At 36.5% G+C, this 25,625-nt stretch overlaps 1 protein-coding gene across 2 annotated transcripts in view; it reads right to left on the bottom strand.

Moving 5' to 3' along the window:
* Positions 1-3,027: 3,027 nt before the first annotated feature.
* Positions 3,028-25,625, bottom strand: part of LOC131050052 (uncharacterized) — a 48,900-nt gene continuing 26,302 nt past the window's right edge. The window contains exons 3-4 of one of the 2 annotated variants that reach the window (XM_057984191.2): positions 4,315-4,398; positions 3,028-3,959 (exon numbers count right to left, since the gene is read on the bottom strand). In XM_057984191.2, the coding sequence (XP_057840174.1) occupies positions 3,294-3,959; positions 4,315-4,398 (750 nt within the window). In that variant the 3' untranslated portion in view covers positions 3,028-3,293. The remainder of the gene's footprint in view (positions 3,960-4,314; positions 4,399-25,625) is intronic. The other variant, XM_057984192.2, reaches the window with a different exon arrangement.

The following is a 25,625-nucleotide window of genomic DNA, read 5'->3' as shown; positions in this document are numbered from 1 at the left end:
ACATGTTCAAGGTAGACTTGGATAGTTCTTAGACATGACAAACTTAACAAGGGCTTTGTCAATTTGTGTTTGCTCTTTGTCATGGCCTTCTTCATGTTTTCCTTAGGCTGGGTGAAGTTTGAAAACCTCTTGCCAACCTTAATTTGTCTTCATCGTGGCGGATTTAGAAGAAGTCTGATCGCCATATTCTGATCAATTCCCATCATGTTTTTCTTTATGACTAGCGAACTTCATTGGTAATTTGTTGTCTTAACCTGCAAAAACACATGAAAATTTGATATTATTTTTAGATTTTAATTCTGATTTTTAATCCTCTTTTCTGAAAATTTCACTTTCAACCTATTAAAAGGTTAAATTTCTGCGAAAAAAGAGACTGAAAGTGAAAGAATTGATCAAGAAATTGATAAAATAAGATAGAAAGGTAAGAAAATCAATGAAATTCAAATTTTAGGTCCTCTTTATGACTGAAATTTACCTTCAACTCTGAAATTCTGTTTTAAAATTGAAAAAAACACTTAATTTCTTGATTTCTAACACTTAGAAGAATTCACTTCTAGAAAATCTCTCCAAAATTCACAAATTTTGATAGAAAACTTCTTCTCAATTCCTCTCCAAATTCTCAACCTGAATAATGAATTGTGAAGATGAGTTGGTCGAAAATACATAAAGTCTAAGATTCCTTAACTTAGAAGTTTTATTTTTGTTTTATTGTTTTGTTTTGTTTTTAATATTTTTATTATTATTTTTTTGTGTTTTTTTGTGTTTTAATCTTTCCAAAATAGAAAGTTTTATTTTCTCTCCAAACTTCATCCTTAGCCAAGAATCTTCTAGAACCTTCTCTCAATTTCTAAAATTCTTGGAAATATCGGAAGTGTTGAAATGTAATTACTTGAAAATAATAATAAAAAAATCTTTTTTTTTTTTTTGGAAAATAATTAAAAATGTATTATTTCATGTGCCAAATTTATTTTTTAACTTACTTTACACTTCCATGCCTCAGTTTATTTATTATTTTATTTATATTTTTTTCTCTTCCAACATGGTCTAATCTCAAGTAGGAGTTCAACTAACTCTTGCCAATGGTAGGAGTTTACCATCTGTCGGACAATTTCACTTGATCATAAGGTGAGCCTGACTGAGTTTTGGACAACTTTCTTATGCTCTAGCGAACATTGATCCTACCTAAACATCTTCCATACCTTACATCCTTAGGTGAATTTGACAGATCATCTACCATTTCATTTGTTTGACTTTGACCCTTGACGAGTTTGTCTAAGCATCTGCCATTTTTACTTCTCCAACTTAGGCGAAATTTTCAATGTGTCATACCCAAACCCTTCCTCTATACTTGATCAACAACGTTCATGCCATGTTGACACCATGCTGGTTCATCTGGAACAAAACCCTAGTTAGGGTTTCCACTCTATATTTTGCACTTGGCGACCTTATTTTCGAAATCTGAGAACATGGGCATTGATAATATGGCTGATCTTCTAGAACAAAACCCTAATTAAGGCTTGTATTTTGTTTTTTAATCCTTGAAAACATAATTTTCAAAATCTGAGAACATGGGTAGTAATAATATGACATGAAGATCAAAACCCTAGTCTCGAAAAAAAAAAAAAAAGCAAACCCTTGCTTTTTATACTTAGGAGCAAAAAAAATTGAATCTGAAGACATGGGCAGGACTTATATGACCTAAAGAACAAAAACCTAGTCTCAAAAAAAAGAAAAAATTTTGAAGCCATGCTTTTTATATCTAGAGACAAGATTTTCAAATTCCGACATGGGCAGCGATGAAATAACTCGAGGAACAAAGCCCATATGCCACTTTCAAAAAAGCAAAAAAGATGTTAGAAATGACCCAAAGCAATTGCGATCCTCGTCCTTCGGCCCTTTTGGACACTTTGACAACATTCATACATGATTTCTCAACTTGGCTTAAGATAAATTCTCAAAAAAAACCCTGACTCCTCATTGTAAAAAGATTGGTGATTAGCAGTTGCAACGCCAAAGCAAAACCCAAAAAGCAAAAAAAACAAGGGTTCCCCATTTGCGATGGGTGAAAAAGGTCACAACAAGAAGCACCTCTATTCTTATGCCAAGTAAAAGGCATCACAAGCTAACCATGAAAAAAATGAATTTGGCTGTTTTTGAGGGTAGCCATAAACCACAAAGAGCAAGACATGGCAAGGTCGTCTTCTAAATTTGAATTATGTTTTTATTTCTTATTTTGAAAAATTGCTTCAAACAAGCGCTAAAGTATTGCATTTTTAACTCTATAGGTAAGGTTTTTATTTTCTGAACTTCAAAATCTAATTGACAAATCATAAACTTGATGAAACCCATTATTCATAATCTTTAATTGACAAATCATAGCCATGCCCATGATAGCTTTGATGATGATAGCCATTTACTCATAAAATCAACCCTGGATCAGATTCACACAACCAATAACTGAATCTAAAACATGTTCTAGACAGCATGGTAAAACATCTCAACAAGAGCAATTCACTTTCTCCTTGACTCATTGTTAATAATCAATACTTGAAAAGTGCTAAGACTCCTATATCCATAATTTTTTTTAGAAGGAACAATTTGCAAGCAAAAGAAAGCATGCTCTCTTGAAATTACAGCTGGTTTCGATTTCTACTTCTCAATCTCAGAATTTAAGAGCACCCAGAGGCGAACAGTCTAGAGGCTAATGACAATGTTGGATTGCCTATGCACAAAACAGAAGACCAGCACACGACTTCAAAGTCCAAGGAGAAAAGAAAACTAACAAGGAGATAATATTTATTAGTCTCTGAATCATACTTTGAAAAACATGTTCTTACCACATGAGCAACCGCACCATGGACATCTTGTAACAGTGTGAACATTTCTTAAAAAAAATAAAACAGATAATCAAAAATGCATTTTATTTGATGCCAGATAGAATCTATGAGATCTTTGAGTTTTTATACAACTGAAAATTTATCACACCAAAAGAAATTCCTGGCAGGCTAGAGAGACGGGAAGAAATAGTAGAACAGAACTAATAAAATCAAATTTTAACACAAAATCAATATCTATCCTCTCCTACAAGCACTTCCAGAGAATTTTTATTACCATTATCGGTAATAAATGGTAAGCATTTCTTGATCTCAGAAAAATAGAGTCAGCCACAAGAAAATGAATGACAATAGAGAAACAAATATGAAATATCTCGACTTGCCACAAACCCTTGCAGTCGTCATTGCTCTTTGCTGTTATTGTACAGTGCACATCCACAAATGAATTGGGCAAATACATCACATGAATAGTTCCAAGAACACAAATCCATTCCACAAACTATGCACGAGCACTGATGCAAGAAGATTGCGGGAACGCACAAAAACAATGCCCATTATAAGACCCAAGAATGTAAGGGGAAGAAAACGCTGGACACTAAAGTGTGCTATTGCAAATGCAATGGCACTAACAACAATAGAGCTCCATATGGACATATAGCGTGTCAAAGAAGGCAAAAGGAAACCTCGAAAAATGACCTCTTCCCATATAGGTGCACAAATTGAAACAACTGTGGCATAGAGAAGCATGGCAATAGGATCCCGAGCTAGTATTGATTGTTCTAAAATATGTGATGTTGTTAAAGGAGGTGAAACTGGCAGCAAGTCTAGATTAACTCTTTGTAACATGTGCACCAAAGGGAACATCAAGCACCCTAAACAAGCATTGATGAGCCAGTTTCCTTTCCAGCTGATATAGAACCATTTATATGGAAGAGGATGGACACGAATTAAGCATCGATACAATATAGTCATTCCAACTGTTCCCTCAGCAAGATCTGTTACAAGACTATACAAAGCTTGACCTCTGTATGATAGAGCCTCTTTATTGAACCCAGCAGCATAAGCCAGAATTGGAATTATCCAGAATCCAACAAGCCAGAAAGCAGAGTACCAAAGAAACATAACCTGCAAGTCAGATGATGATAGATTTAGAACATGTTTTTCCAAAGAATAACAGCATATGCTGCTTCATCAATGAAATGTAAAAATCTAAAAGCCAAGAAACACCGCATAAACATAACACAGGCCACACACATTGTACCTCAATTTGTACTAGTAATTCTAAAAAGGCTGGAAAACAAGAAAGTCAAATTATTTAGTTCCTATCTTTTAACAATTCATTTATTCCATTATCTTTCTCGTGCAAGCTTGTGCTCAAGAAGAGTCAAACTCGTGAATAATTTTCAACTTCTGTTTACAATAATTGCTCTCCCCTAAATGTATTCAAATACAGAATACAAAATTTAGGACAAATAAATACGTGGAAAATGGTTTCTCTAGTCCATGGTACTGCCCAGGTTTCATCTCCCTTTGAGAACCCAAGAATTGCATGTGAAAGATCTACCTGCATACAGCCAAGATCTTAAGTCAACCAAAATGTGAAAGTACTGAGTCAGCATCTTCTAAAAGGTATATCAATTTGGTAATTTCAAACGAAAAATAATAACTTGAGAAAATTCTGGCCTTATCCAATGGGTGTTCCCAAGAAACAAATAGTTTGACGGTTGAAAATGCAAATGCAAATTAATGAATTTCACAACAATTTAAAACCAGGAAGAAGATTCGAAACAGAATGTTTCCTTTATTTTAAACCCAAGTATAAACATACAAGATTCTGGTTTCACTGGCTGATAAAAAGGATTCCAACTGTAGAATGCTAGGACTTCTCTCCAGCATATTATCTGATTTAGTAACTGGCACCTGTATAAACATAAATTGAATGGGGGGAGCTAGTCCATTCTTGTGGACAAGACCAATACAATCGAGATACTTGATAAAGTTGCTGACGATCTCTATGGTGCATTATGTGATCCACAATAGCATTCGGATGAACCTACTTGAGTAACTTGAAGATAACAATGGCTGGACGACTACAAGATCTTGGAAGGTAACTTCCAATTGGAGTGATTGCTTAAGTAGAAAATTTGGTACAGAAAAAGGTTTTTAGTGAGTCCTAGACCAACACATTGATATTTCAGGTAGAGGTCCATGCCACACTTTTTTAAATAGTCAAGTTTGTCCCTGTTGATGTGTTTTTTATGACACCTCGAACACAAAATAAAATACTTAAGTATTCTATCCTCTATTGAATAAGGAAACCTCAAATGCAAAACTATGTGATCAAATAAGGCAACCCCAAGGTTTACAATGAGAACAATGCGACTTTACGTTGGATAGACTCAGTGAATGATGTGATTTGCTGTTTCACAAAGGGACTTATGCTTTACCATAACTTGGATATTAGACTGACTCGAACTTCAAATAAAAGGCAAAAGATAAGGGAGAGAAATCTAATCTAAGAATCTAACAATGCAAGAAATGATTACTGACCTAGCAAAACCAAATCAAGCTTTGCTTCGCCACAAGGGAACAACTACACAAAAATGGTGCAATCTCCAAAGGGTATGCAAATGATTTTCAAATCACTTATGCACATCAACACCATGAACAATGAGCATAGAGCAATTGAAGTTAAGCTTTCAATACGAGGTCAGACTAACCATGCACTGCAATTTGCAATCAACAAATTCCAAATGGTATGAACATATAGGTTTCACCATTAATCAGCAATAAGATCTCCCATTCAACTAATCAACTCCATGTACACAAATCTAAAACTTGAGAAGTAGAAACCATGCAACATGTTGAAACTCATACAAAGATCCACCATATCTTCAATGATAATCATGTATTTATTTCGACAGTCTTGGCAACAATCTCTAGTCTTCTACTACTACTACTAATTCTATTGTTGGCTCTTGGCCTATTAACTATTATCCTTTACAAATGAGAAGGCAAAGCCTTATATAGAGCTCTTAATTAGAATGATGGGCCCAAACTGATTCTAAATCAACAGCCAAGATAATTCAACAAAACCCTAAATGAGGTAGTTATAACTACCACCTTCATACATTTAATACCATCCAATGTGAAAATTGCAAACCTTTGAATGCACATCCTTTTAGGAAAAGGACCAATGACAAAATTCAGTTGTTACATCATATTTAATGTCTTATACTTGTATAGTTGTTCATGAGTCAGGTTCGATGAACTTGGACAAATTGACCTTTAACTATTTGATAGGTTGATGATAAATGAATGCAACCTTGGCATGTATATCTTGTAAACCTTCTTTTCCTTATCCATATCTCTTGATACTCAACATTATCGAGTTTTTTCACTGATTATGATGGTGCATATTCCCAAATTGCATCATCTTTGATCAACTCTTCTTTTGCTATCCTCTTTGGAAAATTTCCAGAAAGTTCTTGATTTTGTCTTCATCTTCTTGTAGGGTTCTTCTTTATTTAGGTTCCTCCTCTTTTACATTTCATCCTCATCATTTGCCATCTTCTTCGTGGATGTCGGATGTTCTTGACCTTGATCGTGGATGTTGATCTTCAAAAAGGAGGCGTGACATATACCATGTTAAGGAGATAGTGGAGATGGTGGCAGACCTATCAAAATCTACAATCAAAGAGATAATCTCATATTTTGTTTTGAGAGGACCATAGTTAGATTGCACTTTCAAAAGTTTACGAGATGTGAACATAGGATTCAAATAAAATAGGGAGAGAAAGGGAAAGCCTTGCTATGATACTCAAAGTATCATATGAGAGAATTATAGTTAGATTGCACTCTTGAAAGTTTACGAGATGTTAACATAGGCTTCAAAGAAAATAGGGAGAGAAAGGGAAAGCCATTCCATGATACCCAAGTGTCATGCTTATACTCTGATTTGAGGTCCAATTAGAGATTCCATTAGAGATTTTATACAGATTTTTATGAGTTTAGAAGAATTTTTGTGATACTCTTTGAAGTTTAATACAAAAAGCAGCTTGTGGATTGCCTGATCTACTTGTGTGTTCTATATGGTTATGTTCTTCGTAATCTGGTAACTTCTATTATTTGAATCAGCAACTAGTTCTTTTTGGATGCTTTGTTATTTTATGAATCATATTGCAAATGTAAATGGTATATGAGGATTAAATTGATAGGGCGATTATTGGTTGGGTAATATTAATTTCCATTGGTGTGTGAAGTTGATTGACTTTATATATTTTCTGGAGCTCGTTATCTAAATGCTGATTTAGTAATATTGATAATATTGGGAATATGAAATTCTCACCATGTGGATCATTCAATTGTTATTGTGTTGATTTCATTGTTATTTCCTTGTTCCCCTGATCTATCTTCTGCTGTTTATTTTTGAGAGAATTTAAATCAGAAAATACAAAATCTCCCAAATTTAGAAGTATTAGTCATGTATTGCAATGCCTATACTTTTATGATGGCAGCAGGACGTTGCTTGCATTGTGTTGAGGTAGTTGGGGAAAATAGATCTAGATTGGACACTAATACGACGATCTCATTGTTGATGGTATTTTTACGCACTATGCAACACTGAATAAAATACTAAGTATTCTATCCTCTCTTGAACAAAGACTCCCCAAATGCTAAGTTGCATGATCAAATGGGACGATTCCAAGGTTCTCGATGTCAGGTCTCGACGTGCTTTTGGATAGACTCAGTTGTTTGATGCGACATTGTTGGAATCACAAGGTGGACTTACGTTGAATGCTTGAATATTGCTAGAACGTGGAATTTCACTTGATTTGAAAAAAAAAAGGAAAAAAAGGATAGGGTTTAGGAAGCTAATTTAACTCTAAGAATGTAAGAGCAATGGACAATCTTTGATGAAATTCAACTAAGCTTTGCTTTGACATGCAGTGAACATCTCCACAAGGCTAGTGCGATCTTCTAAGGATAGCTTGATGATTTTCAATTCACCACTACAAGCATAGACACCTTCAAGTTGAAGCATATCAACGAAGGAGCGATAATTGAATTTAGGCTTTGCTAAAATGAATGTAGTTGACTACGCAAGGCACTTTACCATCGGCAAGGTGTTAGTAGTATGGATGTACGAATTTCACCACTGATCATGCACAAAGTTCTTCCATTCATCTAAACAACATGAAAATTAAATGAGAAGTAGAGCTCATGCAAATTGTTGAATCAACATATGAATTTCACCATATCTTCAATGAAGTTTACATGCTTCTTACAACAATGTCTTGGCAACAATGTCTTGGCAACAATCTTTGCCTTCTCCTCCTACTCTAACTATTATCTGCTATTGATCTACTAACTATTAACTATTATCCTTTACAAATGAAGAAGTGGAGCCTTATATAGAGCTCTCATTACAATTGAGTGGGCTCAAATTGATTCACAATCAATGGCCAAGATTGAAAGATAGAAAACCTAATTAGGGTTTGTTGCACCCATTGCAAAGCATTTAATGCTTGACCAATGACAAAATTACATTTAGTGGGACACATGCCCTTCCTTGAATATTTGACCAATAGATGACGATGGTAGGTGCATCGAACTTTGTGGCCACTGTTGATTTTCCCAGATTTTATTGGATGTATTTTAATGTATATATCTGATTCAATCTGATACTTGCATTCTTGGAATTCTATGTGTTCTCAAATTGAATAACATTATACTATATATATTCCTTTGGAGAGGCATTCCCTTGAACGGACATGTCTCTCCTTTAATTATAATAATTTAATCAATATTATAATGTTTCATCAATCAATTATTAATTTAGAATAATATAATAGATTAATATTGAATATTAAATTTTATATGATTAATAATAATATAATAATATATTATTATTAATCAACATATATTATATGTATTCTAAATGATCATTCAACTCAAGCTACAAACATTAACACTCCCTCTTAGCTAGGGAGGATGATCAGACAAAATGTGTAGTGATCTCCCATGTCAACACTTATGACCCTCACCATAGATACACGAAACATAATTAACACTCCCTCTTAGCTAGGTAAGATGAATGTAGACAATATATTCAAGCATCATAATTTAATAGATAGTGATCATTTTAGTCATTCATGAGAATCATACCATCTAATCATTTGGTATGTAGTATCACCTAAACACATGATCTTGAAGTTCATCACATCAATCTTGCAATTGATAGGATATCACCTAAGCATGTGATATCAGTATTGCCTACATGCAATACTTAAGGATAATCATATGAGAAAGCTTAATTTCTCACCTTATCCTAGTTGTGATAAGTGCACTAACATTTTATACAAATGTTATATCACCTAAATACATGATATGAGGTATCACCTAGACACATGATACAAATGTCCATCACTTCAATCTTGTGATGACAGGATATCACCTAAGCACGTGATATCAGTATTGCCTAAACACGCAATACTTAAGGATAATCATATGAGAAAGATTTAAATTCTCATCTTATCCAAGTTGTGGTATGTGCATTAACATTTCATATGAATGTTTTACCACAACACAATCATGGCTTCATCCATGATTCACCAGAGATCCACCATGATAACTGGTTTGGACATTATAAGATCGTCACCTTATAATGTCTTCATACAAGTGTTCATTATCTTGAGAGATCGTCACCTCTTAGATATGAACCCAGGGGATAAAATCCAAAAATGTCCTGTCATGACAAAGAAGTTTACACATTAAACATGCAAATACAAATTGCAAAGCAAATTACCTTTCTATCATACCTAAACCTTTTCTGAAGTGATCAACCTTCACTCTGAAAGATGTTTTTGGTCAGAATATCTGCAGTTTGATCTCCAAGGGAAAACCCCCCTACTCGAGGGAGAAGCACCCAGCATAAAATGTCTTTATCTATCAAATATGTCTAGCAATAATGCAAGATACGGGCCCAATATATGTTGCTTCACTCCTTGAAGCAAATTTCACAAGAGCAAATCTAATTGGTTTTCTTCAGAGGATCGATTTGCTCTAACTAATATATAAACTGCTCTTCACATAAATTGAATGGATCAGAGAATGAGTTTGCATCTTCTATATATATGAGGGAGGCACCCTTTCACAATGGGTCGGTCCTCAATGACACCATTTGTCTCTTCACAAGGGTGACCACTACAACATCAACACTCCCTCTTAGCTAGGGAGGAATCCTTGTTAATAATATAGTCATGAAATAACATCCAACATGGCTACTCCTAGAGAGTGGAACACGATTCATCATGGTACTCAACATGATGATATCCATCATGGCTACTCCCATGTATGAGAATGCATATGAAGTATGAACACAAGTGCCCATCACAGAGTTGCTCAACGTGATGTTTTCATCTCATCATGACGTTCACCATGACTACTCCTAAAGGGTGGAACAGGGGCCTTCACCTCAAACTTCTCCCTCATAGAGAAGAGTGTATTAACAAGGGCTTGCTCCTCAAACTTATCTCTCATAGAGAAGAATGTATTAAGCATATTTTCATGATGGTGTGGCTCCCTCTGATATCAACCTTCTGACCTCCTTGTCTATGGTTGCTTCTGATGAAATGTTAGACTTGCTCTGAATCTGATATCAACCATCTGACCTCCTTGTCTAAGGTTACTTCTGATGAAATATTAGACTCCCTCTGAATCTGATATCAACCATCTGACCTCCTTGTCTAAGGTTACTTCTGATGAAATCTTAGACTCCCTCTGAATCTGATATCAACCATCTGCCCTCCTTGTCTAAGGTTGCTTTTGATGAAATGTTAGACTCCCTTTGAATCTGATATCAACCATCTGACCTCCTTGTCTAAAATTACTTCTGATGAAATATTAGACTCCCTTTGAATCTGATATCAACCATCTGACCTCCTTGTCTAAGGTTACTTCTGATGAAATATTAGACTCCCTCTGAATCTGATATCAACCATAATTTCGTTTATAAGCATCAATTTATTTCTCCCTTTAATTCAATTTTATTGTGCTTTCGTCCTGAAGGTATGTCAGAGAGAGATTACAAATAGCTCATAAACTAAATTATCTCGAACAGAAATCCCAATGATAGAAGCATACAAGATTTTACTAGCCAATATTATAGCATAAATTACAAACTCAATAATTCATGTGCCTTAATAAAACATGGAATACTTATCTTAAGTTTAAAACATTTCCTTTCATAAGGTGAGCCCATATAATAAATATCACGCATGAATCATCTCTCATCATAATTCCCTTTGAATGATGTAGAACATTTTCATAATTTTGATCAACACTTTCATTATGATCTGCCACACACAGTCGTTAATAACTTTTGCAATGTACCAAATTTATCCAATCTCTTCGGTGAGATGTTAGAAAATTTAATTACAAACATTTCCTCCAAGTTATAGCCAGATCCAACGATTAAAACAGAAGTTATGACATTTTTCCCAAAACTGCTAACCCTAGGTAGGGTTTCAAGTGCCCTGCACCAAAGTTGTCATATCTTGCACAAAACTGAATCAAATTTAATGATATAAACATATTTGAAAACTAGAAACACAGATCTTTCCATCCATATATTATAGTCCTCATTTTGAGGCCAACCAAGAGCCGTGCAATGGCATATTTCAGACTGAAAATTCTAAAAAAAAAACTGAATTCTCCAACCCTCTCCAACCTCCAAATTAAACTTCACAGGCCTGAGCTCTGATACCATGTTGATTTTCCCAGATTTTATTGGATGTATTTTAATGTATATATCTGATTCAATCTGATACTTGCATTCTTGGAATTCTATGTGTTCTCAAATTGAATAACATTATACTATATATATTCCTTTGGAGAGGCATGCCCTTGAACGGACATGTCTCTCCTTTAATTATAATAATTTAATCAATATTATAATGTTTCATCAATCAATTATTAATTTAGAATAATATAATAGATTAATATTGAATATTAAATTTTATATGATTAATAATAATATAATAATATAACATAATAATATATTATTATTAATCAACATATATTATATGTATTCTAAATGATCATTCGACTCAAGCTACAAACATTAACAGCCACATGTGGTAGTTACCCTCTTTGATGGATAACTCGGGTACTGAATCCAAACGCCATATCTTAGAATGATGTGATTGGATAAGTGATGACTAGGCCCTACTTCAACTTGATTGATCTTTGTAACTCATCGCAAGTTGTAGATGAATGAGTGAGGCATATCTCTTGATACTCAACATTTCCAAGCTCGATCAATGAATGAGTGATAGTGGGAGATATTCCCAAATTGCATCATTTTTTAACTTTGATTAACTCTTCTGAAACTATCTCCCATCTAGATCACTTGCATTCTCCTTGTCTTGATCAACTTTGCCTTGAGCTTTCGTCCAGCTATACTGGCAATGAATCTTTCGATTTCCAGAGGAAATTCAAGATTGTAAACATTTTCTTCTCATCCCCATTATGTATACTTGATCATCCTTGTTGAAATCTTCTTTAAGTCCTTTTGATGTTGAAAATTCTTTGTCTTGGTGTAGTCTTCTAGAACTTGACTCTTTGCCTTGGACATGTTGAACTCCCCACGTTGCCGGCATTGATGCATTCCCTGTGTCGATCATGAAGTCCTCTTCTTGAAGTTGCATGATAATCTTGTGTAGTTCTCTCTCCAAGTTGTCGGCCTTGAATTTGTGATGATTTCCTTGGTGCTATCCACAGCCTACTCTTTCATCCTCTTCTTTAGTCACCTGCAAAACAAACAAAAGACTATCAAACGCACTTGATATATGCTGATTTTACAACTCTCTTTCATCTGATACTTCACTCTAAGTGGCCTGATTTTACATCTCTTGGAGGTCTGACTGAGTCTGAGTTTTTTATGGTCAGGTCGGCTTTTATATTTCACTCCTGATTCTTTAACTTTAACATTCTAATTTCTGAGTTCTGAGCCTCTGACCTGATTCCTATTGCTTGCAAATCCGAGCATCATATGGAGCACATTGTGCATGTGATCTTGCACAAATTTGGAGTGAATAATGCATGTAAGGTGCACAATGATAAGAGCAATACTTAACCAAAATTTTCACATCTTTATCCTTGGTCTTTGGGTATGGTTGATGGTTCAAGGCTGGGCGCTGTTGTTAAATGTCTCTTGCCTTGAAATGAGATCACACTTCCTCAATTCGCACATTTAGGAGGTCAAAGGAAGTAATCAATTCCTTAATTCACTGTTTTGCGATAGCAAAGGAAATATTAAAAAAATGCTTAAGTCGGGCTTTTAACTAGGTAATGGAAATCACACAATCTTAAGTCACTAAACTGAGATGGCAAACGAAATCGTTCAAACCTAAAGTCGCACATTTAATGCAGCAAAGGAAATCGCTCGATCTCTTAATTTGCACATTTCCAGCATGTCAATGGAAATCCTAAATCCTTAAGTCACATTTCCAGCATGTCAATGGAAATGGCTAATTCCTTATGTTGCGTTTTCAAGGGGTCAATGACAGTGCTTTATCCTTATGTCCCACTTCTCATGTAGCAAAGGAAATGATGGAATCCTTATGTTGCGCTTTTGACATGGCAAAGGAAATGATGGAATCCTTATGTCGCGTTTTTCCATGGGCAAAGGAAGTCATTCAATTGTTAAGTTCGTGCTTTTGGTGGTCTAAGGAAATGCCCAGTCCCTTAAGTTGCACTTTCCGAGTGTCAAAGGAAATATCCTTAAATTGATTATTTGGCGTATCAAAGGAAATAACCCAATCCTTGGTTTGCCGATTTGGATGACCATTGGAAGTGATAACCCAATCTTGTTTTAGAAGCATCGAAGGAAATAAACAAATCCCTTACATCGCATCTTTGAAAGGTCAATGGAAGTGCTGATGTCAGTTTGTGAAGTGGCATTGTAAATGCCTTTAAACTTTTTAAATCTCCACCGTAAGGTTTATGGGGGCCCAAAAATGACACGATAGTGAAGGGGATTGAAGGCAATGAGGTGGAAATGTGCGGTGAAGAAGAGGGAATGGTAAGGAGAAGCCACAGGGATAAGGTTAGGATGATGAAATATGGTGGGGAGTCATAAGGGGTAAAGGGATAAGGTATAGAGAAGGTGCTGGGAGATAGGGAGTGATTAAGGGGGTAGGTTAGGATAGGATCGGGGTAGGAGGTAGTAAAGGAGTTGGCGGTGGGTAGTGAAAGGGGTACGCTAAAGGGAAGCAAGGGGTAAGGGGTGTCCTAGGAAAGAAAGGTAGGTAGCGGATGAGTGGGCTAGCATAGGATCGGGGTAGTGGAAGGTATGCTAAGGGGAGTAAAGGGGGTAAAGCGTATGAGATGTGGGTTAGAGGATGTAGGAAATGGACGTTGGGAGGTATAAGGGATGGAAGATAGAAGACGAAAGAAGGATGGGTGGAAAGAAATAAAGATGGAAGGAAGGAAGAGATAGAAGATGTAGGTGAGGTGGTAATGATAGGTGAAGGTGGAGAAGGGTAGGAAGTGGAAGGAAGGGAGGAATAGTGAAAGGAAGGGGAGTTGGGAAGTGGAAGTTATGGGGAGGTCAAGGGAAAGAAAGGTAGTGGAAGGAGATGGGAGTGGAAGGTGGGAAGTAGAAGGTGAAGGAGAAAGGAAGAAAGTAAGGATGGAAAGAGGGAAGTGAGGGTGAATGGAAGGAGGTGAGGGAAGTGGAAATGGAAAAGGAGATGGAAGTATATGCTAAGGGAAGGAAGAGGGAAGTGAAAGGAAGGGTAGATGGAGGATGGGAGAAGGTGAAGAAAAGCTGGAAAGAAATTGAAGTGGAAAGGGAGATGGAGAGGTGAAGAAATTGGTGAAGGCATAGGGGGGTAGAAGGAAGTGGAAGGAAAAATCGCCCTCTTGCTTGGGTACTAGGAGTCTTAGGTCGCACAATGGAAGTGATGTCAATGCCTTGACCAAGCAAAGGAAGCGGTGTCAATGCCTCGAATGAGCAAAGGAAGTGCAGTCAATGCCTTAAGTCGCTAGTCTAGGCAATCAAAGGAAATGCTTAAGTCGCACATTTGGGGGGTCAATGACAATGGTTGAAATGCTTAAGTCACACATTTGGGGGGTCAAAGGAAGTGATTTCAAAATGTGAACCTTGATAACTTAATCATTTCCTTGAGCCATTTCATGAGAATTTGAACTTTCGCTCCTTCTTCCTTAGAATATTGACTCTCCAAAACAAATCTGCCTTAGCCAAATTTGCATTTCAACTCTGATTTTGCCAGCAAAATAAGATGATAATCGTGAATCATTCCCTTCCTAAGCCTTGAGAATTAACTGACCTTACTTCATCTAAGGAGAGAGCCCTGACTTGATTACTTCTTAGCCACTTATGATGATACACCTCTTACAAGTGAAAGGCTAATAGCTAAAAGACTCCACAACTAACCTAGAAAGCAGAAAAAAGTTGGGGTCCCCATTTGCAATGGGGCGATGTGTGAAAACGTCACAACACTCACGTGACGTGGTTTCCTATTCCTAAGTGATTTGACATTGGTTGCATGCCACATTCATGTTCTCAAATACACAGAGCAAAAGTTGTTTATGAGAGGTTGTTCTAAAAAGCTCTTAATCTTGTCCTTGGTTTTGCTTTGATGATTTTGAACTCTATTATGTTTCTCAACTGGTTCATAGATATATCACAACTACATAAGACTTTTACCAAAATTACAATTGCGAAGGAGAGGCAATTCAAAAATTTCTTCAATAAGGTACCAAAAATTCAATCTTCTTAATGGTGTAATTTTCACCATATTTTATATGCGTCTGCATATATATAAAAATATATTTCTTAATTTAGTATATATGATCTATGCATACATATTATAATGATCATCCCTTGCCATCTCATAAAAAATAAGCGTCAAAAAATCCATCCTACAAACATATCCCCCTATCCCAAAAACTTGGTGGAGAATAGATAATAAACTACATTTTTGGCCGCCTATAATGGCACATGTGACCACTACCAGATGTAACTTAAAAAAAGTTGTAACCCAATTACAAACAATAGACCAACTTTCAACAAAGTAAAGAAGTTGGAACCCATTGATATGGATGTAGACAAATGGGGAGAATTGGACAACTTTTTCTCTCATCATTGATTGCTTTGATGTCTATAATAAACATATGAATTTCAATAAAAAAACACATAATCAAAAATGGATTTAATTTAAGTCATAAGTAGCAAAATGAAAAAATAAATTCCAATAAATATTTGTGTGCTCATCAAATACTAGAGCACTAGACATACAAACTACTTGTCAAGGGGGTTGATAAGAGAAATCGTCATCCACACTACGCCTATTGTTTGTAACTAAGTTGCCAAATCGGAATCGGAATCGGGTACGTGGGTACGATACGTCGGGTACGACAAAAACAATTGGAGGCCTGGGTACGTTTGGGTACGTCTATACAAAAAATATACAAATTATAAATGTATATATCAAAAAATAAATATATAATAATAATTATTATTTTATTTATATTTAATAATGTTGTATAATATTAAATCTACAACTACAATTTTTAAATTATACATATAAATTTATAATTTTACCATATAATTATGAATATATTCTATTGTTTAATAAAATCTATTATTATAGTATATAACAAATTGAATTTTAAAACTATTATATAAAATTATAATTAATTATTAAACTATTCAGAATTACATATTAAATATATAATTAAAACAAATGAAACTATTACGGGTGGTGAGGGATTATAATTATCGCCAATCGAATAGGATTTGATGAAATGATTCCCAGACTTACCAAACACTGAGGGTTATCTAACAACAATTTTTGTCACTTATTATGATTCCCCTCATTTTAGGGATCTATTATTTTGATTCCAGACATTGGTGTTCAATTCATACATTGTATTACATATAAAATAAATACAGACGAACAAACGACAATTTAAATATTTTATTTAGAATCATAGATTTCATCTGTAACAAAACAGGGTTTTTATTTGTCATGCAGACCACGAGAGTTAGAAGTGTTGTTTGAGGTTCTCCAAAGCTCAGGCAGTCAGCAAAGTTTGGCCACAAAAATTCCGAACCTTGAAGGATTCCCTCTCGATTCCATGCGGTATCTGATTCTGGGACGTTTCATACCTGGTGTTGTGTTGTGACGTTTTCACACAACGCCCCATTGCAAATGGGGACCCCCTTCTTTTTAGGCCCTCCCGATCTATTGGCTTGCGTTTTTTGGGGTCTTTTCGCAGCAGTCTCGTCAGTCTCTCTGCTTTGCAAGTGTTTGGGGGTCATATTGATTAAATCTGCTTTTCGTTTGAGCGAGTTTGGTGAAGTCTAGGGCTTGTTTTGTCTTTTTGGGGGTTTATGCCTTTTGTCCTAGATTTTAGGGGTTTCTGTTAGGGTTTTGAAGAAACTAAGCATGCAACTGGAATCGGGACCTTTCAAGGAACCTCCCAGTAAAATTTGAGTCAAAATTGAGCAACTTTCTATTTTTAGAAAGTTCCTATTTTTTAGGGATTTTACTAAGTCCTGGATTGGTCTAATTTTGCCAAAAATCAAACTTACTATTTTTAGTAAGTTTCTATTTTTAATAAGTGCTTTTCTGACCTATTTTACCTTGACGTTTTGAAACACTTACAATTTGGGAAAATCTATTTTTGGCAGGATCTTCACAGGAAAACACTGAAAGCTGAATGTCTCTGAAGACGTTGAAGACTGAACGTTCCTGAAGACCATTTCTAAATCCGGAAAAGTCAGAAGGCAAACAAGTTGGGTCAAAAATGGTTAAGTTTGGAACTCCTATTCCAGAAGAGGAAAGCATGCAAAATCATCCAAGTCTACAAATTCACATCAATCCACCAATGTCATCTTGATCCAAAAATGGCCTGAAATTTGACTAAGTCTCGAAATTTGGAAGATCTTCCAAAATCCAGAATTTGCATTATGATTCCTATGGACCTGAAACCACTCTCAAACATCCTGACAATATATATGAAATATAACTTAAAGTATAAGAAAGATGCCACTTATACTTAAATGTTATATTTCATATATATATCCTGACGAAGAGCCTGGAACTTGTGAAAAGCATCAAAATCCTCCATGCATGAAGAATTTTACCTAGTTGTGGACTTGGGCACCAAAATAGAGGAGGCAAGGATAGAAGGAAAATTCCATGAATCCATGGCATAGTGAAAATTCTGCCCAAGGATGAAATTGAGCGCCAAAATGAGGAAGGCAAGGATAGATGGAAAATTCCATGAATCCATGACATGTGGAAATTCCACCCAAGTATGCAATTGGGCGCCAAAATGAGGAAGGCAAGCACAAATGGAAAATTCCATGAATCCATGGCATAGTGAAAATTCCGCCCAAGGATGCAGTTGAGCGCCAAAATGAGGAAGGCAAGGACAGATGGAAAATTCCATGAATCCATGGCATAGTGAAAAAATTTCGCCCAAGGATGCAGTTGAGCACCAAAATGAGGAAGGCAAGGATAGATGGATAAATTTCATGAATCCTCCACAGAGAGAAAATTCCGCCCAAGCTAAAAGTTGAAATTTTGCCTAAGGCATGGAATCCAAGGGGTCAAGGAGGAATAGAAAATAAAATTCCCCTCGGGCAAATTTTTGAATTTGCTATCTTTAGACACCAAATCTCGTCGGAATGAGGAAATTGTTATAGATTCGGAATCGTGGCAGAATTCTCCATTGAATGAACCTAGCTCCTAAATTTTAGGAGGATCCCTAAAAAATAGGGATGTTGAAAAGAAGACATGGACAATTCACAAAACAATGAATTCCTTCCTCAGGAGGAATTCCCACCCCAGCCTTGTGGAGGGCGCCAGAATGAAGAGTGCATGGAGAAACAGGCAAATTGCAAGAATCCTTGACCAAGGCATTTTAGCGCCCAAGTGAGAGGAGCGCCAGATAGAGGGATGCAAGGAATCCATGGAATCGAAAGAATTCCCCACCAAGCGTAAAATGCCGCCTAGGAACACAGGAGTGCGCCAAAATGATCTTCTCATGGACAGTGCACAAAGGGATGAATTCCTTCATCGGGGAAGAATTGCACCCAAGAAGAAGAAATTCCAAGAAAGGTGAAAAATTGACCAAGTGTTTGAAATTTCTTCCTTCAGGACATTGTTCTTGGAAATCATGAAAATTGGCTAAGGCGTGAAGAATTTCCTTCCTCGGGGTAAGAAACAAATTTCTTTCCAAAGGAGAATTCCTCCACAATAAGAAATCACATCCAAGGATGAATTGAAGATAAAATTTCTGAGGCAAGGAAGGAATCAGGGATGCACTAAAAAAGAAATTTCCCCCAGGAAAAGTTTTTAAAAATCCATTCCCGAGCATCAAATCACATCCAAATTTCAAAACTTTTTACAGATTTGGATTCGAACGAGAATTTTCTCTCCTGGACCGTGGAACCCTAATTTGGAAATTTTCCTAAAAAATAGGAAATGTGCAGAATTGATGAAAAACATTCTCTGAGCAAGGAAAGTTGAAGAGACTTCAAGAAAATTCTTCCTGAATCGAATTTTCCCTCTCCAACAATTCTAGATGTGCAAGAGTGGATATACGATGACAGGGTCCACTTGCATGGCGAGGATCTATTGAACACGTGGCAAGAGAGTGGCGCATTCATTACCAGAATATTTGACCAAATGGCGACCCAGTCATTGCATGTTGAATTTATGGCAGATTCCTTTTGCATGTAGTCGCCGCATGTGGAAATGATGGATCATTTATGACATAATGGGGTGATTCTTGCATGGATGAATATTCAACACATGTTGGGCGAATTTGAAGGAGGTGGTGCATTTAATGCACAATGGATGCTATTTTGGGTACTTTTAAATCAATTGTATATGGGCATGATGGGTTATTAATTGGAGATTCCCACCTTGTTGCAGCTTGAGTGGAGAATCTTTTAGGGAAAACCCTAATTAGGGTTTGCATGTAATCATGGCCTGAGGCCTATATAAAGGGGTGACCCCCTCATTTGTAAAGGGGGGAGACTTGTATGAAATTGTTGCGATAAGTTTTGAGATAATAACAGTGAAACATTGTTCTTTGATGGTGTCCACTTAAGTTATTTTTTCAAAGCTATGCAGGTTTCACCTTCCTCACTTAGAGTAGAAGTAGTATAGTGCTTTGATTTCAATGGAGAATGTAATGGTGTTTGATGAATTTCCATGGTTCATACTTTTTGCATCTTGCTGATTGTAAGTTGCAGTGTAAAGTTAGCCTTAACCCCTTAAATTTGTGCTACGTTCGATTGTGGATGGTAATTTGAATTGCGTCATTTTTGGCTACTCAAATGTACTTTCTTTATTTGAAAATCCTCTAGCATCCCCAGAAGATTGCACCGGTTCTTGCGGAGTTGTAGTTGATCTTGGCGAAGCAAAGCTTGGTTTGTTTGGAATTTGTCCACCAAAGCATTAACTGTTGATATCATAGCCCTTAGGAATAGATTTAGATCCTTCTAAACCCTTTCCCCTTTATTTTCCATTCATTTTAGTTCGTGCGAAGCAGAAGCATCACAAATTCGCTATATCCAATGATGGAGTTCCAACCACAACAAAGAAGTGAAAGAACGATGCAAACGTAAGGCCCCTTGGATTACCAGCAATCACATCAGCCAACTGAGTCACGTCCGTAGCATAAAGGAACCTTGGAGTCGATTGTTTGAACTCCTTGCAATCTTAGCATGCAATCTTAGCATGCAATCGTACTTTGATCAAGAGAGAGTGAAGTGGCCGTTAGGCAACTTTATTCTGTGTTAGACGCTGTCATAAAAAACACGTCAACAAGTCAGCCAAATTTTCTGACGATTCGGTAACTTAGGTTTGTACTAATTAGGATAGTGGAACATTATCATCAAAGTCCTCAAAAAGAAAGAGCAATAGGTTAGAAAATGTTTATAAGATATATGAAGTTTATCATTTGAAAACAAATTTTGCAACAATCTAAATACATCATCCACAAGTATTTTGATAGTTGGGTGTCTGACGTCTTCCTCCTTAGCCATAAACTAGCATGCCTCCTTCCTCTTCCACATAGCATTTATTACTTCTTCACTCAAGAGGGAAACGTGTGTAACCCTCTCTTTTTCCATGTATTTTTTTTCCAAACATCCACTTCTTACATTTCTTTGGTTATGAAGCAAGCGGCCTGTTGACGTGTTTTTTATGACGTCGAACACAGAATAAAGTTGCCTAATGGTCACTTCACCCTCTCTTGATCAAAGTACGATTGCATGCTAAGATTACAAAAAGTTCAAACAATCGACTCCAAGGTTCCTTTATGCTACGGATGTGACTCAGTTGGCTGATGTGATTGTTGGTAATCCAAGAGGCCTTACATTTGCATCGTTCTTTCACTTCTCTGTTGTGGCTGGAACTCCATCATCGGATATGGCAATTCTGCGATGCTGTTGCTTCGAACGAACTAAAATGAAATGAAAGTAAAAGGGAAAGGGTTTAGAAGGATCTAAATCTACTCCTAAGGGCAGTGATAACAATGAATAGTGCTCTGGTGGACAAATTCCAAATAAACCAAGCTCTGTTTCGCCAAGTTTAACTACAACTCCGCAAGAACCGATGCAATCTTCTGGGGATGCTAGAGGATTTTCAAATCGAGAAAGTACATTTGAATACCCAAAACGGCGCAATCCAAACGACTATCCACAATCGAACTTAGCATGACTTTAGGGGGCTCAGACTAGCTTTACACTGCAACTTACAATCAGCAAGATGCAAAAAGTATGAACCATGGAAATTCATCAGACACCATTACATTCTCCATTGAAATCAAAGCACTATACTACTTCTACTCTAAGTGAGGAAGGTGAAACCATGCAAGTCTTGAAAAAATAACTTAAGTGGACACCATCAGAGAACAATGTTTCACTATTATTATCCCAAAACTTATCGCAACAATTTCATACAAGGCTCCCTCCCCTTTTCAAATGAGGGGGGTCAACCCTTTATATAGGCCTCAGGCCATGATTACATGCAAAACCCTAATTAGGGTTTGCCCAAAAGATTCTCCACACATGATGCAACAAGGTGGGAATCTCCAATTAATAACCCATCATGCCCATATACAATTAATTCCATCCCATTACAATTAATTACATTACAAAAGTGCCCACTATGCAATGAATGTACCCTCATGCAAAAATCGCATGTGATGCCATAAATGCACCATCATCTTCTGAATGTGACAGCTGCATGCAGAAGGAATATGTCATAATGCCATAAATGTGACGGCTGCATGCAAAGAGATGCTTCATTAATTCAACGTCTGTTGACTCGGCTGCCACTTGGCGAGAAAACCTTGGAGAGAGAAAACTTCAGGAGAGAAGAATTTGATCCATGAAGAATTTTTCTTGAAGTTTCTCGAACTCTCCTTGCTCTGGAGGAGATTTTCAACAATTCTCCACCAACTCCTATTTTTTTAGGAATTTCCACAATTTTAGGGTATTGGTCCAGGAGGGAGAATTCTCTCATGTATCCATATCTTCAAAAATTTCTAAATTTGGAGGTCATTTGAACCCCGAAAATGGATTTTTCAAATTCTTCCCTGGGGGGGGAATTTCTTGTTCAGTTCATCCCTGACTCTTTCCTTGCCTTAGAAATTTTATCTTCAATCCATCCTTGGGTGTGATTTCTTGTTGTGGAGGAATTCTCCTTTGGAAAGGAATTTGTTCTTTACCCCGAGGAAGGAAATTCTTCATGCCTTAGCCAATTTTCATGATTTCCAAGAACTATGTCCTGAAGGGAGAAATTTCAAACACTTAGTCAATTTTTTACCTTTCTTGGAATTCTGTCCTGAAGGAAGGAATTTCCAACACACAGCCAATTTTTTCACTTTCTTGGAATTTCTTCTTCTTGGGCGCAATTTTGACTTGGTGGAGGATTCAATGAAATTTGTGAATCCTCCATGCCTCCTTCATTTTGGTGCCCGTCCTTCATCTTGGACAAAATTTTGACTTGGTGGAGGATTCAGTGAATTTGTGAATCCTCCATGCCTCCTTCTATCTGGCACTCCTCCTCTCACTTGGGCGCTAAAATACCTTGGTCAAGGACTCTTGCAATTTGCCTGTTTCTCCATGCATTCTTCATTCTGGTGCCCTCCACAAGGCTAGGGCAGAAATTCCTCCTGAGGAAGGAATTCATTGTTTTGTGAATTGTCCATGTCTTCTTTTCAACATCCTTATTTTTTAGGGATCCTCCTAAAATTTAGGAGCCAAGTTCATTAGATGGAGAATTCTGCCACGATTCCGAATCTATAACAATTTCCTCATTCCGGCGAGATTCGGTGTCTAAAAATAGCAAATTCAAAAATTTGCTCGAGGGGAATTTTATTTTCTATTCCTTCTTGACCCCTTGGATTCCATGCCTTAGGCAAAAATTTCAACTTGTCGAATTCACTGTGCCTTGGAATTTTTTCATTTTCCACGTCTTCCATGGAATGTCCAATTTGGCACCTCAGTCCACATTTGGGCGGATTTTTCATCTCGCCAAGGATTCATGGAATTTTCCTTCTATCCATGCGAATCCCATTTTGGCGCCCTTCCTCATATCCTGGCGCAAATCACACTTAGCCAAGGATTCATGGATTTTTCCATCTGTCCTTGCCTGACCCATTTTGACACCCAGCTGCATATTTGGGCGGAATTTCGGTTATGCCATGGATTCATGGAATTTTCCATCTATCCTTGCCTGGCCCATTTTGGCACCCAAGTCCATAGCTGGGCGGAATTCTTCATGCATGGAGGATTTTTATGTTTTTTCACAAGTTCCAGGCTCTTTGTCAGGATATATATATGAAATATAACATTTAAGTATACTTTAAGTTATATTTCATATATATTGTCAAGATGTTTGAGAGTGGTTTCAAGTCCCATAGGAATCATAATGCAAATTCTAGATTTTGGAAATCTTCCAAATTTCCAGATAGTCAAATTTCAGGCCATTTTCAGATCAGGATGACATTGGTGGATTGATGTGAATTTCTAGACTTGGATGATTTTGCATGCTTTCCTCTTCTGGAATAGGAATTCCAAACTTAACCATTTTTTACCCAACTTGTCTGCCTTCTGACTTTTTCGGATTTAGAAATGGTCTTCAGGAACGTTTAGTCTTCAACGTCTTCAGAGATATTCAGCTTTTAGTGTTTTCCTGTGAAGACCCTTTCCAAAAATAGATTTTCCCAAATAGTAAGTGTTTCAAAATGTCAAGGTTTGCGCAAAATAGGTCAGAAAAGCACTTACTAAAAATAGTAAGTTTGATTTTTGGCAAAATTAGACCAATCCGGGACTCGGAAAAATCCCTAAAAAATAGGGACTTTCTAAAAATAGAAAGCTGCTTCATTTGGGCTCAAATTTTACTGGGAGGTTCCTTGAGGGGTCCTGATTCCAGTTGTATGTTCAGTTTTTCCAAAACCCTAACAAAAACCCCTAAAATCTAGGACAAAAGGCAGAAGCCCTAAAAAAGGACAAAACAGGCCCTAGACTTAGTCGAATTTGCTCAAACGAAAGGCAGACTTGACCAATATGACCCCCAAACACTTGCAAAGCAGAGAGACTGACGAGACTGCTGCGAAAAGACCCCAAAAACGCAAGCCAAAAGACCGGGAGGGCCTAAAAAGTAGGCGGTCCCCATTTGCAATGGGGCGATGTGTGAAAACGTCACAACACGGCCAATGGTATGTTGGTCAATGTCACATTGCAAAGACTCTTGCCTTCTTGGACACCTTTTGTTGCTTTCTATGCAGCTAGGTTTACTCCTTGGGATGAATGACCTTCCATGCACTTTATTCCTTCTTTACTCAAATATTATAGAGACCAAAGCAGTCTGCCCCCCACCTATTGTGTATTGCATGGCAAGAGCAAACAACACTATTGTAGTTTTCTATTCATAGCAATCAAAATAATTTATACTCGCCTACAAACTACATGTAGAAATTTAATTAGCATTCATTACACAATGTTAGTTTTAACAAAGTCAACATGAATGACAAACAATTTTTTTTTAAATTATTTACCTCAATATATGCAAATATTGTGGTTAATAGTGGTGGGCAAATGGAGCCATCACCATCAAAGTCATCAATCTCTCATCATCAAATTTGTTGTCCAATTGCAATTAAGAAGTTCAATTGTACATTTGCAATCCTCACACATGAACAATTGATTGGAGGGAAGCGTAAACATTCAATAGACAACAAAGGTACTAGCCATTACATACTAGTAAAAATTATAAATATTATATATTAAGACAACATATGCTTGAGGAGAGGCAAAAAGCTTAGCTACAAGAGGCAAGGATGTGGCATCTTCATGAACACACGATAGCATCTCACATTGAAGAGAGGAAGAAATTGCAAGAAGTTGAGGGGTCTCTCCTCAATGTTTTCTTAACCATAGAAAAATAAAGCACTAGCATTACTGTGAGTGGGAAGAGTTTATAACAATTAAAATTTTCAATTTGGCAATTCATCTTACCCTTTGTATAATTGAAATTATACTAACTTTTATCAGACAAGGAGCTTTGAAATGGCTTGATACATGTCTAACAAGCACTAAAGTCCTTAAAAGTTGGGCAATTGGCTTACCCTCATCAACCTACATTAATAAATTGGTAAGAATCATTTGAAGATACGTAGTATAGAATATCAATTAAACTTACCTTTGTGGGAAATTTAATTAAAAGAACC

This window comes from Cryptomeria japonica, chromosome 7 (assembly GCF_030272615.1).
Source record: "Cryptomeria japonica chromosome 7, Sugi_1.0, whole genome shotgun sequence".
NCBI lineage: Eukaryota > Viridiplantae > Streptophyta > Pinopsida > Cupressales > Cupressaceae > Cryptomeria > Cryptomeria japonica.
Note: the sequence above shows the minus strand (reverse complement) of the source record. Positions and strands in the feature narration are given on the sequence as shown.